At 45.5% G+C, this 18232-nt stretch overlaps 1 protein-coding gene across 2 annotated transcripts in view; it reads left to right on the top strand.

The window, feature by feature from the left end:
- Window positions 1–18232, top strand: part of STXBP1 (syntaxin binding protein 1) — a 96625-nt gene that overhangs the window by 65205 nt on the left and 13188 nt on the right. For both annotated transcript variants that reach the window (XM_053561722.1, XM_053561733.1), the window contains exons 10-16: window positions 1429–1536; window positions 3001–3061; window positions 4332–4397; window positions 5648–5728; window positions 9206–9344; window positions 10057–10166; window positions 11478–11579. In XM_053561722.1, the coding sequence (XP_053417697.1) occupies window positions 1429–1536; window positions 3001–3061; window positions 4332–4397; window positions 5648–5728; window positions 9206–9344; window positions 10057–10166; window positions 11478–11579 (667 nt within the window). The remainder of the gene's footprint in view (window positions 1–1428; window positions 1537–3000; window positions 3062–4331; window positions 4398–5647; window positions 5729–9205; window positions 9345–10056; window positions 10167–11477; window positions 11580–18232) is intronic.

Here is an 18232-nt window from a genome sequence, read left to right as displayed (position 1 = left end):
CAGGAAATGCTATTCAAGTCCCCACAGAACTACAGGATTTCATAGAAGTGGAAATTTCCAAGTTCTAGGAAGTTAAGTCTACAAATTCCCAAGAGCTGAGTCACCATGGAGAGGACCCTGCATGTGTATCCTTGTGGTCTCCTTGAGAAGACCTGTTCTCCTAGACCTCACCCTTCTTGGGTATCCTATCTCACCTTGAGGCCAGGAGTTTTGATCAGCCTGAGCAACATAGAAAGACCCCTGTCTCTACAAAAAAGTAAAAAGATTAGCCTGACGTCATGGTGCATGCCTGTATTCCTGGTTACTTGGGAGCCTGAGGCAGGAGGATCGCTTGAGCTCAGTAAGCTATGATCACACCACTGTACTCCAGCCTGGGTGACAGAGCAGTACCCTGTCTCTAAAATAAAAGAAATGATAAAAATATACCAACAAGGCCGGGCGTGGTGGCTCACGCCTGTAGCCCCAGCGCTGTGGGAGGCTGAGGCGGGTGGATTGCCTGAGCTCAGAGGTTCAAGACCCATATGAGCAGCAGTGAGCCAGAGTAAGACCCCGTCTCTACTAACAACATCAAAAACAGCCAGCACTGCAGGAGAAAGAAGAAAATCAACAAAAAAGGAGTACTTCAAACAAAGAAGAATGAACAAGCACACTGAAATTAAAAAAAAAAAAATACCAACAAGAGAGTTTCTTTGCACAGCGGCTATTTGCTTCATTATTAAAACAAAACAAAACAAAACACATTTTTTCTTAGTAGCAATCATCAGAGACTCAGTTTCTAAAAACCAGTTTTTCTTTTTGTGAAACCAGACATTGTATGAGTATAGACATTGTTCTCATGTTATTTATTTTATAATAATGATCATAAAGATAGTGATTTCAAAATGAAGATTCTAAAAATATAGGTGAATCTCAGCTATTCTCCCTTCTGGTACCTGTGATTCTTGTTTCCTCCAGCTGTTACGATTTCTCACGTAACAGTGTGTTGATTAGCTGTTCTCATGTAACAGCTCTTTAGGTACCACATACCTAAGTCTGGCATCCCAGTCCTTTCCCAGAGAGGGAGAAATAGGATCTTTGCCCTTCCTCAGTAATTGCAAAGCCACACATAACCTGACTCCTTGATCTATACCAGGTGGCTCAGGCAGAGCTTTTATCAGCCAAACCTGAAGATTTTAAGACAGAATTTCAGGTTGGTTGCCTTTGATTAGAGCTGTGAGTGTCTTCTGCCAGGGAATTGCAGCCCACGTCAGTGCTGACACAGCAGACCTGAGTGACACATGGTCAGGGGCTTGCTGTGAAGCCTTCATGTGAACGTCTGACAGCTGAAGACTGTGAGCTGAGGATTGTGGCCTGCTGTCCTTGTTAAGGGGCCCTGTGAATGTTGTGGGGACAGCATCCTTCACCTTACTCCTCCTGTCTCTTCTCCAGGTACGAGACAAGCGGCATTGGAGAGGCACGGGTGAAGGAGGTGCTTCTGGACGAGGATGACGACCTGTGGATGGCACTGCGCCACAAGCACATTGCGGAGGTGTCCCAGTAAGAGCACTTTCCTCACCCTTCTCAGTTGTTGTTGATAATGAGTGCACTCTGGGTGACTTGGGGAAACTCATGAGTGGGTGAATCGTTTCCTTGATGGTGTCACTGGCGTCTGACTGACAGTGATAAAACCCTTCTGTTCTCTAAGCTTGAGCTACTCCAGCTTCATGAAATAGGGAAATTCATCTTGTGTTAAGACTGTGTTTAGGAGTCTTAGAAAGCTTGTTTCACCCTCACACCTAGTTTATTCCATTGAAAGATCCAGACTTACTGTACACAACTGGGCTTTGGTTGGTACAGCTGGTATACAGCCTTTCCTGTTCTTACCTGCAGTTTCTGAGCAAGAGCTGATGTCTATATGCTGAATCCTACCTTGCCCTGAAAATGTTTCAAATATTTAAGCATTATTATAAGACCTTTAAACTGTAGATAACAATTCTGCTTTTCCAGAAAGATGTGTTAATGCTGTTATTAATATTAAACTATGTTAATAACTTAGTACAATAAAGCATATATTAATTCCCCAAGTATGTTTAATTACTAGAAACCATACTTGGGAAATTAATATATGCTTTATTGTACTAAGTTGGTGATATACTCAGGAAATTCATAAGGAAGAGTGAGAAAATAACACATCTTTAGTTCTGTTATTTAGAGATGTGGTCTCGAAACTCTTTTGACTACTCAACATTAAAAAATAACTCACAGCCCAGCAAACACAAGCAGTATAACCTGGCTCTTTGTACCCTCAATGATTCCCCAACAATAAAAAGAAATAATCATAACTGACAGGCTAGGCATAGTGGCTTATGCCTGTAATCCTAGCACTCTGGGAGGCCAAGGTGGGAGGATCCTTTGAATTTAGGAGTTTGAGACTAGCCTGAGCAAGAGCAAGACACAGTCCCTACTAAAAATAGAAAAAATTAGCCAGGCATGGTGGCAGCTGCCTGTGGTCCCAGCTACTCCAGAGGCTGAGGCAAGAGGATTGCTTGAACCCAGGAGTTTGAGGTTGCTGTGAGCTATGATGCCACAGCACTCTACCCAGAGTGATACAGTGAGACTCAGTCTCAAATAAATAAGTAAATTAAATAACCCATGTTTCTAGTAATTAAACATGCTTGGGAATTAATATATACTTTATTGTACTAACAACATATATATATATTTTTAGACATCAATTTTGTATGTTAAATTTGAAAAAAATGAGATAAATAGGTGTTCTAATATATTTTTTTCCCTCTTGAATCATCTGCTGGTACACCGTACTCTGGAGAGCACTGGTTTAGAATATTAATTACAAAATTAATGTATCTCTCTTCTCTGAGAAAATCACTTCAAATGCATACCCACTTGGCAAAAAAAGTCATCACACGGTCCTAGAGGAAGAATATTACATGGCTCACGTAGCATCTGTAGCAAAGCTTTTGGTGTTGCTATGGAACTTAGCCTCCTTTCATTTTCCAGGGAAGTCACCCGGTCTCTGAAAGATTTTTCTTCTAGCAAGAGAATGAATACTGGAGACAAGGTAAACCCATGTCAATGCTCAGTTGCACTTTCTCTCTGAGTATAGAAAGAAACCTCCTATGCATAGTATAGGACTAGTGAGTTAGGTTAGATTCCCTCTCCATTGACTGTCATTTTGTCTTATTTTTTACATTGAAAACTCAGATCTGGAGTCCTAACAAAGAGAGCGGCTTTTGTTACTCTGAGGATTAGTGTTTGCTATAGGGAATCATGTTTCATTTTCAACCAAAAGAACTGTAAGACTTTCTTTTAGCTTGTGGTGGAATTAGAATTTATAACCTACCTTACCCAGACTGCTCCTTGTCAACTGTTCATTAGAGGTAGCATAGCCATCTTAATCCAGGGAAGTGGACTTACCAAAATGCAGCTCTGGTTGCATTACTCCTGTGCTTAAAACCATTTAGTCACTCTGGTTCCCCTTAGAGTAACCCTCCTCCCGCACTCTCACTCACACAGACACACACACACTCTCACACACTTTTTTTTTGTCCTTGCATCTCCAGCACCTAATAGTTCCTGGCATATAGTAATAATTCAATAAATTTTTGTTGGGTAAATGAATGGGATTAGATGAGTCACACAGAAAGTAAGACTGTGGACCCATCTCATCTATCACAGTGCAGATTCCACCCTCTGTAACCCTCTGCCTGTGTTCCTGCCAACAGAAAGGAAATGCAGACCCGATGCCAAAACTGCTTGCTCTGAGGGTGCAGAAAGGCAGTGCATAGAAGAAAAATCTTTTTTTCTTTTAACAAGAATTATGCTCTCAATAACTTTCTCTAAGAATTATGCTCTCAATAACTTTCTCTTTTTTTTTTTTTTAAACTTTTTATTATTTATTTTTTTTTGTTGTTTTTGTTTTTTGGCCGGGGCTAGGTTTGAACCTGCCACCTCCGGCATATGGGACCGGCACCCTACTCCTTGAGCCACAGGCACCACCCTCAATAACTTTCTCTTAACAAGAATTATGCTCTCAACAACTTTCTAGTCCAGTAAGAATAGAATAAAACATACTCACTAGACTTCAGAGGTCAGTTCCCAACCTGTGAGATATTCATGGTATTTGGGTCAAAAATTTTTTGAGCTAGAGGCCTAGAAATGTAAACATGCACAATCTTTTCACAGATTCATTTTGAGAGTTACGGAAAATGCATTTGGGAATTTTAGTGTGGGTGGCTGTCCCACCCTGCACCACAAGCCTTATGAAGCCTTATTAGATGAGGGCCACTGGAGTGATGCCACCACACCATGTGCCTTTGTTTCCCATACAGACCACCATGCGAGACCTGTCCCAGATGCTGAAGAAGATGCCCCAGTACCAGAAAGAGCTCAGCAAGGTATGGTGATCCCAGTCACCTACTATATCTGAACTGTGAGCGTAAACAGCTGCAGAAAAGCTCAAAGCCCTACTTCTTTTTGTTGAAATCCGTGGAATTTTAGCCATTCTCAATTTTTATTAGAAAAGAAGTGATAGGCTCAGATAAGCAGCTTATGTCTTGTTACTTTGTTTTTTCCTCGTCATCTTTCTTTTTCTTTATCCTTCCTATTCCCGTTTTGGCGGGAGGCCTCAAAACGGGTTCCTTGCCCCATGAGCCCCTCCATGGGGCTGCCTGGGTGTCCTCAAAACATGGCTGTTGGCTTTCCTCAGAGACAATGATGAGAGCCAGAGGGCACAGGCAAGAGCCACGGTGCCTTGCATGTCCTGCTCTCAAACATCACACAGCATTCCTTCCTCCACACTGTTAGAAGCAAATTGCTAAATCCAGTCCACACTCAAGTTGAGGGAAATTAAACCCCACCTCCTGGAAGGAAGAGTACAAATAATTTATGGACACATGCTAAACCCATCATACCACACTCCCCTCATAAAGGATTTCTTCTTCCTCTTAACTCTTTTAGAAGGTGGTTCTCCTTTGCTTCTGACATGTAACATTTTCCACTTTGTGATGGTTATGTATATGCAATGTTTGTTTGTTTTTGAGACAAAGTCTAACTGTGTTGCCATGGGTAGAGTGCCGTAGTATCATAGCTCACAGCAACCTCAAACCCCTGGATTTGAGTGATCTTCTTGCCTTAGTCTCTCAAGTAGCTGGAACTACAGGCACTTGCCACCACTCCTGGCTAGTTTTTCTATTTTTAGTAGAGACAGGTTCTTTACTCTTGCACAGGCTGGTCTCCAACTCCTGAGCTCAAGGGATCTGCCCATCTCCGTTTCCCGAAGTGTTAGGATTACAGGTGTGAGCCACCGTGTCTGGTCCCTAGCAATGTTTTTTTTTAATTTCAGCTTCCTTATTTATTCTTCTTCGTTTGAAGTACTCTTTTTTGTCGTTCATTTTCTTCTTCCTCTGGCGATGTTTTTGATGTTAGTAGAGACGGGGTCTTACTCTGGCTCACTGCTGTTCATACTGGTTTCGAACCTCTGAGCTCAGGCAATCCACCCGCCTCCACCTCCCACAGCGCTGGGACTACAGGTGTGAGCCACCACGCCCGGCCCCTAGCAATGTTTGTACACAGTAGGTGCTTGGTAGATCTTGCATGAATCCACGATTCATTTCTGAATCACAAACTCCCTTGTGCTTTTTTCTAGTACTCCACCCACCTGCACCTTGCTGAGGACTGTATGAAGCATTACCAAGGCACCGTAGACAAGCTCTGCCGCGTGGAGCAGGTAGGGCATTTTCCTTCTCCTTTTGCCATGGGGATCCTTCTGCCACACCCATTTACCCAGTTGGATTTTAACCTCTGACCTTGAACGTCCTGCAGAATCATAGGAAATAGAGATGGGAAGGTCTGCTAAATCAACTCTCTAAAGCCAGCACGGTTCCACCCTCAATGGTAGGGACTAGATTGGTCTGGAATGCTGTGCCGTTTGGATTTTGCATGCCTGATTCTTTTGAAAGGCTCTGTTTTCCCTGGAATGGCTGAAAAAAGATGTATGGGGTTTTGAGCCCTAAGTTGACGGGGGTGGCTGAACTTTATACAGTGAGTATATTTTCCTCTTCCTGTGGCTATACCAGCTTTGGAGCCTTAGAGGCTGAGCACTGGTAGTGCAATGGAAGGTCAGGAATTCCCCCAAAGCATCAGTGATCACAATTAGGAGTGTGAATTGAGAGTTTGGGCTTTGAGTTCTGTCTCTGTCACAGATTATTTGATACGCCCGTTTCTCTGTGTTTTATTTTCTTCTGTTTTGAAATGCTGGCATTGTTTAGGGGTGTCACATGGAGTTACTAGTCCTGGCTGTCCTTTCTTCAAGTATAATAACATCTCTAAACTATGGAAAGAGAGGACATTAAAATATTCTGCAGCCTCAGCTAAAAGTCTCATTTCATGGAAAAAACCAACTCAGGTTCTCAGTGTAATGCTAAAATTTAAATCTCTGGATTGAGGCCAGCATGGTGGTTCATACCTGTAGTCCTAGCACTGTGGGAGGCCAAGGCAGAGGGACTCCCTTGAGCTCAGGAGTTTAAGACCAGCCTGAGCAAGAGCAAGACACTGTTGCCACTAAAAATAGAAAAATGAGTTGGGCATTGTGGTGGGCACCTATAGTCCCAGCTACTCAGGAGGCTAAGGTAGGAGGATCACTTGAGGCCAGGAGTTTGAAGTTGCTATGAGCTAGGTTGACACCATGGCACCAAAAAAAAAAAAAAAAAGAAAAGGAAATCCTCTGGTTTAATATGATAGTCTCAACATAGGTTTGTAAGCTCTGTTCAGTATCACTGAGTGTTTTTTAAGGGGAAGTAACTCTGATAAAATCCATCAATTTCACAGGCAATTTTAGCAAACACAAGGTGTTCTCTCCAAGAAAACTTGATGCTCCAAAAATAAGTTATACCTATGCTGGGCCCAGAGGCTCACACCTGTAATCCTAGCACTCTGGGAGGCCAAGACAGGCAGATTGCTTGAGCTCAGGAGTTTGAGACCAGCCGGAGCAAGAGTGAGACCCCATCTCTACTTAACATAGAAAAACTGAGGGGCGGCGCCTGTGGCTCAGTCGGTAAGGCGCCGGCCCCATATACCCAGGGTGGCGGGTTGAAACCCAGCCTAGCCGGGCGTTGTGGCAAGTGCCTGTAGTCCCAGCTACTCGGGAGGCTGAGGCAAGAGAATCGCCTAAGCCCAGGAATTGGAGGTTGCTGTGAGCTGTGTGAGGCCACGGCACTCTATCGAGGGCCATAAAGTAAGACTCTGTCTCTACAAAAAAAAAAAAAAAAGAAAGAAAGTACTGACCACAAAAAAGTTGGGCGGCGCCTGTGGCTCAGTCGGTGAGGCGCCAGCCCCATATACCGAGGGTGGCGGGTTCAAACCCGGCCCCGGCCAAACTGCAACCAAAAAATAGCCGGGCGTTGTGGTGGGCGCCTGTAGTCCCAGCTACTCGGGAGGCTGAGGCAAGAGAATCGCTTAAGCCCAGGAGTTGGAGGTTGCTGTGAGCTGTGTGAGGCCACGGCACTCTACTGAGGGCCATAAAGTGAGACTCTGTCTCTACAAAAAAAAAAAAGAAAAGAAAAACTGAGGCAAGAGGATCTCTTGAGCCCAAGAGTTTGAGGTTGCTGTGAGCTATGATGCCATGGTACTCTACCAAGGGCTACAGAGTAAGACTTTGTCTCACACACACAAAGTTATACCTAGATCAGAAAGATGTATTTTGGGATTAGTGTTTAGATATTTAAAAATTCGGGAAGTGGCCAGGCAAGGTGGCTCATGCCTATAATTTTAGAACTCTGGGAGGCCAAGCTGGGTATATGGCTTGAGCTCACAAGTTTGAGACCAGCCTGAGCAAGTGCATGACCCTGTCTGCAGAAAATAGTCGTACATTGTGGCGGACACCTGTAGTCCCAACTACTGGGGAGGCTGAGGCAAGAGAATCGCTTAAGTCCAAGAGTTTGAGGTTGCTGTGAGCTGTGACGCCATGGCACTCTATGGAGGGTGACATAGTGAGACTCTTATCTCAAAAAAAAAAAAGAACTCTGGGAGGCCAAGATGGGTGGCTTGCCTGAGCTCAGCAGACCAGCCTGAGCAAAGCAAGACCCTGTCTTTACTAAAAACAGAAAAATTGGGCAGGCACAATGGCTCACACCTGTAATCCTGTCATTCTAGGAATCCAAGGCAGGTGGGAGCTCAGGAGTTCAAGACCAACCTGAGGAAGAGTGAGACCCTGTCTCTACTAAAAATAGATAAATTAGCTGGGCATCATGGTGGGCATATGTACTCCCAGCTACTGGGGAGGCTGAGGCAGGAGGATCTCTTGAACCTAGGAGTTTGAGGTTGCTATGAGCTAGGCTGATACTATGGCACTCTACCCAGAGTGACAGAATGAGACTCTGTCTCAAAAATAATAATAATAATAATAAATAATAATAATTAAAATAGAAACAGAAAACTTAGCTGGGCATTATGGCTAGTGCCTATAGTCCCAGCTACTCAGGAGTCTGAAACAAGAGGATTGCTTGAGCCTAAGAGTTTGAGGTTGCTGTGAGCTATGACATCACAGTACTCTACCCAGGGTGACAGAATAGAAAAAAAAATGCCAGCGCTTTCACTGGGAGGTGGAGGGGGGAGGGGAGTTGCATTGCTTTACATCCTAATCCCTGGTACCTCTAGAGAACCTGAGAAACTGACACAGGTAGACTGCAGTCACTTGCAGGGAACAGCCTACTTTTAAACAAGATGGCAAATCATGGTTTTTGATTTGGGCAAGTGAAACTCAGAGACTTTCATCTGCTCTCACTGATGCTTTAGGAAATGGCGCTGATCACACTCATGGTTATTGCAGTGCATTCTGAGAATACAAGCACCTGTTTAAGACTTTCCCCAACGGGCGGCGCCTGTGGCTCAGTGAGTAGGGCGCCGGCCCCATATACCGAGGGTAGCAGGTTCAAACCCGGCCCTGGCCAAACTGCAACCAAAAAATAGCCAAGCATTGTGGCAGGCGCCTGTAGTCCCAGCTGCTCGGGAGGCTGAGGCAAGAGAATTGCGTAAGCCCAAAAGCTTGGAGGTTGCTGTGAGCCGTGTGACGTCATGGCACTCTACCCAGGGTGGTAAAGTGAGACTCTGTCTCTACAAAAAAAAAAAAAACTTTCCTCAACTAAGCTACCAGTGCCAGACATTTATGGGTCCTGAGATGGGGCCAACAAGGTATGTTTTTCCACAGGACCTGGCCATGGGCACAGATGCTGAGGGAGAGAAGATTAAAGACCCCATGCGAGCCATCGTCCCCATTCTGCTGGATGCCAATGTCAGCACTTATGACAAAATCCGCATCATTCTTCTCTACATCTTTTTAAAGAATGGTAGGAATGTGGGACCTGGAGGAGGGCATAGGCCCTGCCCTCTCTTGGCAAAAAACGAGACAGCTAAGAAAAAATGAAGTGGAAAAGTCACTTAAAAGATGTAGAAAGAGGAAAGAAGAGAATATCCCAGGAGTCTTTATGTTTCGAGAAATGCACAGTGGTAAAACAGTTGAAAATAGAGGCTGAATATCCCCCAGTAGTGCTAGAGTTAATATGAATAGATGGTATGGAACCTAAGGAAGAGGGAAGGCAGGGAGAGAAGGAAGAGCTGGTGGCTTTGTGGCCAGATTACTCAAGCTGTACCCACCAGGTGGGTATTTGCATCAGATTTGTAATCTCTGCTTTAAAGAACTGATGTTTACCCACATCACAGTTGCCTAGTTGTGCAAAAGATGCACAATGGACTCTAGGAGTCCTAGCTCATGATAAGACTCTGGTAATAAGAATCTCAAGTTAGGGAGAGGGCAGGGATTGCTGAGAAGGTCTATGCTGAGGTTGTCTTGGAAGGGCAGTTGCTGATGGCTGTTGCTTAGGGCAGAGTGGCTCAAGTAGATTCAGAATTCTTATTTTATCCTCATCTTGCAGTAAAGGTGATGAGTTAGACAGGTGAATTCACTAGCCCTGAGAAGGAGAAAGGACACACCATCCAGCCCCGAAGGCCTGGTCCTGCTTCCCAGAGTACATGTGCTGACGGGACGTCTTGTACCCCCAGGCATCACCGAGGAAAACCTGAACAAGCTGATCCAGCATGCCCAGATCCCCCCCGAGGACAGCGAGATCATCACCAACATGGCTCACCTCGGCGTGCCCATTGTCACAGACGTAAGAAACCAGCTCTGCCTGCAGGGTGGCAGGAGGGAGGCTAGCAGGTCCTATCTACTTCTGGACTGACGATATATGGTGTCTTGTGATACACGCATATACCTACCTACCACATCTAGAAAGAGCAAACCGAATTAGAGTGTAGAAGTGTGAAGGTGCAAATAAAGTAGATCCAAAGTCAGGAGCTAAGACGTGCATACCAGGGGGTCACTCACAGTCAATAAAGCTGAGCTGTTGCACGGTGGCTCACTCCTGTAATCCTAGCACTCTGGGAGGCCGAGGTAGGTAGAGTGCCTGAGCTCATGAGTTCAAGACCAAGCTAAGCTGGAGCGAGACCTCATCTCTAAATAGCCGGGTGTTGTGGTGGGCACCTGTAGGCCCAGCTACTTGGGAGGCTGAGGCAAGAGAATCACTTAAGCACAATAGTTTGAGGTTTCTGTGAGCTGTGACGCCACAGCACTCTACCGAGGGTGACAAAGTGAGCTCTATCTAAAAAAAAAAAAAAAATGCTGAGCTGTGTCTCTGAACCAAACCAAAATGGGGTCACCCCAGTTTCCTCCATCATGTCTCAAGGTCAATCTGGCCTCACCTTTGGGCACCTTAGACTCAGCGTCTTCTGTGAGGATGAGAATACAATGTGTGGAGTCGAATGGTGCCGCCGCCTCTGAGTCTCCATGGATGCACAGCTAGTCAGGCTAGGGGATCTGGGGGGCCTGAACCACATTATGTGCTGGAGCTGGGGCAGGGGCCTCTAGCCCTTCCAGAACACTCGTTGCGAGCCTCACTTGTAGGCAGGCAGCTCACAGGACAGGACCGGAGAAGTTAGACTTGCTTCTTAGTCTTCCAGATAGAAGCTCTGTGCTTTTGCTGCCAGACTGTAGACCTAAAACCATCAGTGCTTTCTCCCTTGGTGTTTTGACCCTTGTCCACAAGAGAGATCAAAATGAGAATGGAGATGATGCCTTTAGTCAAGGAATAAGTCATGCTCTAAGTAGTACTTTCCCCTATAGTAGACAGCAAACTATTGTTTTCACTGAGAAGACCTATACTGAGGTTAACTCTTGGAAGGGGAGTTGCCCATTTAAAACAAAAATGGTGCTTAGATTTTTCATGACTTGAAACAAGAAGTTTGCTCCAGGTTCCTAAAAATGGCATGTTTTGGGCTATTCCAGGGAAAACCTTCCCCCTTATTACTCTTTGCCAATGCTGACTGTGACAGGCATCCTTGAGAGAACTTTCAGAGGCCAGCAGAGGAATCTCGGGCCCAAGTGGCCCCTGACGCAGTCTAACCGGGTGTGTGTTTGCCCTCAGTCCACACTGCGTCGCCGAAGCAAGCCAGAACGAAAGGAGCGCATCAGTGAGCAGACCTACCAGCTGTCACGGTGGACCCCCATCATTAAGGACATCATGGAGGTAGGTCAGTGAGGGGTGTGTGAGAGAGAGAACCATGGCCTTACAGCTCTTCACCTGCCTGCCTGGGTGCTTCCAGCTTTACCTACACCAAGGTGGCAGTGACACCCATGGGTTTCTCCCCCTGAGGATTTGAATCTGGGACTCCAGACCTCTTTCAGTTCTCATGATACACCTTGTCCTAAGGGTTTATGAAGAGCCAAGAGACTGAAGAGGCAGGTCCCCATTTGTCTGTTGTTATGTCTTTGAGGACTACCTCAAGTTATAGAGACCCCTGTACGGTGCTGCATTCAAAGGGTCTAGCTCTCGCAGCATCTAAGAGTCAGATGAGTGACATGCACATGCTCCACACTTAGGGATGCCTTGGCCTCAGCACTCCTGCCCACCAGGCACAGCCCCACCTGCCCTGCCCCATTGCCCACTACTCCCTCCCTGAGTTCTCCACAGGCCAGCAGACCCAGACCGCCGCTCCTTTGGTCAAAGCAGTCCCTTGCCTGGAATGTTGTCACCATTCCTTTCACCTTCCCAAATCCTGCTTTCCTTCAAAGGCTCATTAGGTCTCACCTTTTCTGTGTGCTGCTCCACCTCTCTGGCCACCAGGACAAGGAGGATTCCTCTGAATCCTGTAGTGTGTGTCATGGACACACGTTACACATACATGTGATGCTCAGTGCACTGGTGGTCTCTTGATACCTTGGTCCTGTCCCCCCCACTGTTGGGTCCTCTGCACAGAGCCCACATGCAGAGGTGTTGGCTGTAAGGTAGCATAAGGTGTGGGCATCAAGCACTCCTGTGGGGTTGCTCCTTCTCTCCTTGCAGTGGGAGGAGACCCTGCATATGATCCTATACTGCCAGATCTTTGAGGTGGGACCTGGAGATAATCGGACCAACTTCCACACTTGACAGGCAGACAAAACTGGGGTCCAGAGGTTGAAGGGACTTGTCTGGGATTCTGTAGTTAATTCCTAGCAGCCCAGGTGTTCTACTGAGTTGTATTTTAAAATATTTGGGGCTGCGCCTGTGGCTCAATCAGTAAGGTGCCGGCCCCATATACCGAGGGTGGCAGGTTCAAACTCCGCCCCGACCGAACTACAATAAAAAAATAGCTGGGTGTTGTGGCGGGCACCTGTAGTCTCAGCTACTCGGGAGGCTGAGACCAGAGAATCGCTTAAGCCCAGGAGTTGGAGGTTGCTGTGAGCTGTGTGATGCCACGGCACTCTACCGAGGGCCATAAAGTAAGACTCTGTCTCTACAAAAAAAAAAAAAATACATATATTTGAAATATATGGAGTGAGTCAGCTTCCTATTTTTAAAACTCACAAACAAAAAGGATAGATGAACTGAGACAGCTAGAAACCGATTACGTTTCTTTGCTTGGTGGAATAGATGTAGCCAACCCCTCTGTCTCATTTCCTTCTTGGTTGTCGACTCCCCTTTCCTCCCCACTCCTCCGCAATACCCCGAAGAGACACATGTAGGCTTCATCTGGTAGCTGCTAGGAGGAGCATGGGTCCCTAGGCAGCAGGGGGTCTGAGAAGCTGAGGGGCCAAGCCTCCCTCCTGTGCCAGAGACCCTCCGTGTGCCTGCTTTCTACAAGGCTGTTGGCAAATATCAGGAATTTTTGGGAAAGAGTGTAACATTTGTAATTTCACATAGTTGAGAGAGAAGCGAGAAAAATTAATGCTCTTTATTTATTTATTTATTTATTTATTTATTTTTATTTTTTGCATTTTGGCCAGGGCCGGGCTTGAATCCACCACCCTCAGTATATGGGGCTGGTGCCCTACTCACTGAGCCACAGGTGCCACCCCCTTTATTTATTTATTTATTCTTTTGAGACAGTCTCACTATGTCACCCTCGGTAGAGTACTGTGGTGTCACAGCTCACAGCAACCTCAAACTCTTGGGCTCAAGGGATATTCTTGCCTCAGCCTCCCAAGTAGCTGGGACTACAGGCACTTGCCATAATTCCTGGCTATTTTTTTGTTGCAGTTGCCATTGTTGGTTAGTTGCCCCAGGCCGGGTTCAAACCCACCAACTTCAGTGTATGTGGCTGGTGCTATAACCACTGTGCTATGGGCACCGAGCCAATTAATGCTCTTTAAAAACACTTATTTGGGCTGAGTGCCTGCAGCTCAGCAGCTACCAGAACCTGGGCCTGCCAAACAACAATGACAACTACAACCAAAAAAATAGCCAGGTGCTGTGGCGGGTACCTATACTCCCAGCTTCTTGGGAGGCTGAGGAAAGAGAATCGCTTAAGCCAGGGATCCTCAAACTTTTTAAACAGGGGGCCAGTTCACTGTCCCTCAGACCGTTGGAGGGCCAGATTATAGTTTAAAAAAAAACAACTATGGGGCGGCGCCTGTGGCTCAGTCGGTAAGGCGCCGGCCCCATATACCGAGGGTGGCGGGTTCAAACCCGGCTCCGGCTGAACTGCAACCAAAAAATAGCTGAGCGTTGTGACCGGCGCCTGTAGTCCCAGCTACTCTGGAGGCAGAGGCAAGAGAATCGCTTAAGCCCAGGAGTTGGAGGTTGCTGTGAGCTGTCTGATGCCGTGGCACTCTACCAAGGGCCATAAAATGAAACTCTGTCTCTACAAAAAAAAAAAAAAAACTATGAACAAATTCCTATGCACACTGCACATATCTTATTTTGAAGTAAAAAAACAAAATGGGAACAAATACAATATTTAAAATGAAGAACAAGTAAAGTTAAATCAACAAACTTACCAGTATTTCAATGGGAACTATGGGCTTGCTTTTGGCTAATGAGATGGTCAATATTAGGTTCCATATTTGTCACTACTAGTCGTAAGAAGTGATGCAAGTGTGCATCAGTTAGTCTAGATCTGGTTGGAGATTTCAGATGTTTCATTCTGAAAAAAGTCTGTTCACAGACATAATTGCTACCAAAGATGGTTGCCATTTTAAGTGCATGGGTCCTGAGATTAGGGTATGTCTCAGAGGGGAGCGATGCATAGAAATTAGGAAGGCTGCTTGACTTGAATGCATCTTTCAGAGAGTCACAATTCTGCAGTTCAGCTAGTTCCATTTGGTAAATCGTATTCACATTTTAAATGTCAATAGAAAATGGGTTACGGAAAAGCTGTATGTCCTGTTCATGGAGATGAAGCTCTTTAAATCTAAATTGGAACTCCTTTTGCAGCTTTTCCAGTGAATCCATACTTTTTTTTTTTTGCCAGGGCCGGGTTTGAACCCACCACTCCCTGAGCCACAGGCACCACCCAGAACCCATACATGTTTTATTTGGGGATCCAACCAATGGATCTTCCGCTAACAGATTTTGAGTTGTGGGGAGATGGCAGAAATTTTCCTCCTTTACTTGTTTGATGAGGAGGCCTAATTTTACTTCAAATGCTTTCACATGTGATTGCATATCATAGATGAGCTTCCCCTTCCCTTGAAGTTGCACATTGAAATTGTTGAGTAGCTCTGTTACATCTATCAGAAAGGCAAGGTGCCATTTCCATTCTGCATCATTGAGCTCTGGTACTTGTTTTTTGAAAGCAGAAAAGCTGTAATCTGTGAAAGTAGGTCATAGAAATGTTTCAAAATTCTCCCTCAACTCAGCCAATGGACTTCTGTGCAGTATGGAACATCTTCACAGGCAACATTTAGCTCAGGCAGAAATTCCTGAAATTGTCTGTGGTTTAGTGTATTACCTCTAGCGAAGTTAACACAAGATACCACAGTTTTCATAACAGAGTCCCACTTCAGTGATTTACTACACAGCGCTTGTTGGTGGATGGCAGTGGATGGCTATTGGATGAGAATGGTTATGTTTGTCCATCTCTTGGTTAATGCGAGCAATTACTCCTTTCTTAGACCCCACCATGCTAGGAGCACCATCAGTTGTCACACTGGCTAGTTTTGCCCAGTCCAGCTCCAAACTATTCACAGTTTGTCAAACCTTTTCATAAATATCCTCTTCTGTAGTTGTTCTTTTGATGCCTTGCAGTGCAGCAAGCTCTTCTGTGACTTCGAAATAGTCATTCGTACCACGAATAAAAATTAGAAGTTGTGCAGAATCATGAACATCATTACTTTCGTCAAATGCCAAGGAAAAATAGGAAAGGTTTTTTGCGGGGTTTTGCAAATGCTGATGCAAATTGTCTCCCATTTCTTCAATCCTTCGTGTAATTGAGAGTCCTGAAAGACTCACTGTACTAAATAAATTGGCCTTCTCTGGACACATCTCTTTGGCGACAGAAAGAAGGCATTCTTTTTATATATATATATATATATATATTTTTTTTTTTTTTTTTTTTTTTGTAGAGACAGTCTCACTTTACTACCCTCGGTAGAGTGCCATGGCGTCACACGGCTCACAGCAATCCCTAACTCTTGGGCTTACGCGATTCTCTTGCCTCAGCCTCCTGAGCAGCTGGGACTACAGGCGCCCGCCACAACGCCCGGCTATTTTTTTGTTGCAGTTTGGCCGGGACTGGGTTTGAACCTGCCACCCTCGGTGTATGGGGCTGGCGCCCTACTCACTGAGCCACAAGCACCGCCCCAAAAGAAGGCATTCTTTAACAAATTCTCCCTCCACGAATGGTCTGCCAGTGCACGCTATTATCTTGGCAACTTGAAAAGTTGCTCACAGTGATGAAGTATTTAGCTGTTTCTGCTTCAGAAAAGTATTTTGCTGAGTTGTCAGTGTATATTTCAGTTTTAATATTTTATCTTTTCTCACTTCTCCAACCAAACTATCATATTTATCTGTATGTTGAGTTTGATAATGTCGACACAAATTGTATTCTTTGAACACAGATGCTATATTCTGGCATATCAAACACACAGCTCTTTCCTTGTACTACATGAAAAGTAATATAAGTCCACTGTTCTTTGAATATCCTACACTTCGAGTCAATTTTTCTCTTTCTTGATATCATTGTTTCCTAGGGATTGCAAAATTGCTATTAGTAAAATACCAATATACATATACAGCGCTCCAAAAACAATATACCAGCAATAACTTTGCCCACACAGAGACATATAGACTGCACTGCCCATCAATGCAGTCTGATCAGTGTCCATCAATGCAGTCTGATCAGTGTCCATCAGTGCAGTCTGATCAGTGCAGTCTGATCAGTGTCCATCAGTGCAGTCTGATCAGTGCCATCAATGCAGTCTGATCAGTGCCCATCAGTGCAGTCTGATCAGTGCAGTCTGATCAGTGCCCATCAGTGCAGTCTGATCAGTGCCCATCAGTGCAGTCTGATCAGTGTCCATCAGTGCAGTCTGATCAGTGCCATCAATGCAGTCTGATCAGTGCCCATCAGTGCAGTCTGATCAGTGTCCATCAGTGCAGTCTGATCAGTGTCCATCAATGCAGTCTGATCAGTGCCCATCAGTGCAGTCTGATCAGTGCCATCAATGCAGTCTGATCAGTGCCCATCAGTGCAGTCTGATCAGTGTCCATCAGTGCAGTCTGATCAGTGCCCATCAATGCAGTCTGATCAGTGCCCATCAGTGCAGTCTGATCAGTGCCCATCAGTGCAGTCTGATCAGTGTCCATCAATGCAGTCTGATCAGTGCCATCAATGCAGTCTTGCCAGTCCACATCATTTCAGCCTCACCAGTGCCCATATATGGTGGAACTCTGCTTTTACCTCAGGCTCACACTGGTGTGGTGCGGGAACAGGCACGATTATAGAGCTGGTTCCTCCACCATCTTTCTAGTTTACACTACCCTGTGCAAACCGCACTGCGATCTGTGAACTCACACTGGAATCTGATCGCATAGGTCTTCTCACCCATGTGATCAGATTCCACTGCAGGAAAAAAGAAGGCATGTATGCCTTTTTTTGTCTGAATCTAATGCTTGTATGGCTGAACTCGCACTGCTCAGAGATCGCAACAGTGTGAACTGGGGCTTACACAGCACACAACATACAACATCATACACAACTGAATAGCAATCAGAATATAAATGCACTTACTGGCAATTAAATTGGGTTTCCTACTCCTTAGCTGTCTGCAGAGCCTGATTAAGTTCCCTTGGGGCCCCGGTGCGATAACACTGACTGCTGAAAATTTACATTAATACTGAGCACTGAGCACTGACCATTTGCATTACCTCTGAGCACTGACAATTTGCATTAGCACTGTGATGCAACCCCCCCCCCAGACCATCCCCAACCAACTAACCAACTTAAAAAAAAAAGGCTCTTCTAACTTCAAAAAAAGGTGCCCCCTATCTGCAAAAAAAAAAAAAAGACCTCATAACTTCAAAAAAAAAAAAATCCTAACTTGTTCTTACCTCCGTCCTTAGGCAGCAGCAGGCTCTGCACAGGCAACCTGATGACTCCTCTGATTACACCAGAGACTGAGAGGAGGAGTCGAGAGACAGAAGGAGGGGCAGGGAGAGACAGAGAGAAGGAGCAGAGTCGGAGAGTAGGAGGGGAATTGGAGAGTGTGGGGCACATTCCACACATGCGCAGGACAAGTTGGCTACTAAGCAGGACAGGCAGCTGTGGCAAAAACACCCAGTGGGCCAGATAAATATCCTCAGCGGGCTGCATGTGGCCCGCGGGCCATAGTTTGAGGACCCCTGGCTTAAGCCCAAGAGTTTGAGGTTGCTATGAGCTGTGATGCCAGAGTGACAAAGTGAAACTCTGTCTCAAAAAAAAC

This window comes from Nycticebus coucang, chromosome 2, assembly GCF_027406575.1.
Source record: "Nycticebus coucang isolate mNycCou1 chromosome 2, mNycCou1.pri, whole genome shotgun sequence".
Lineage (NCBI taxonomy): Eukaryota > Metazoa > Chordata > Mammalia > Primates > Lorisidae > Nycticebus > Nycticebus coucang.
This window is presented reverse-complemented; position numbering and strand designations above follow the sequence as displayed.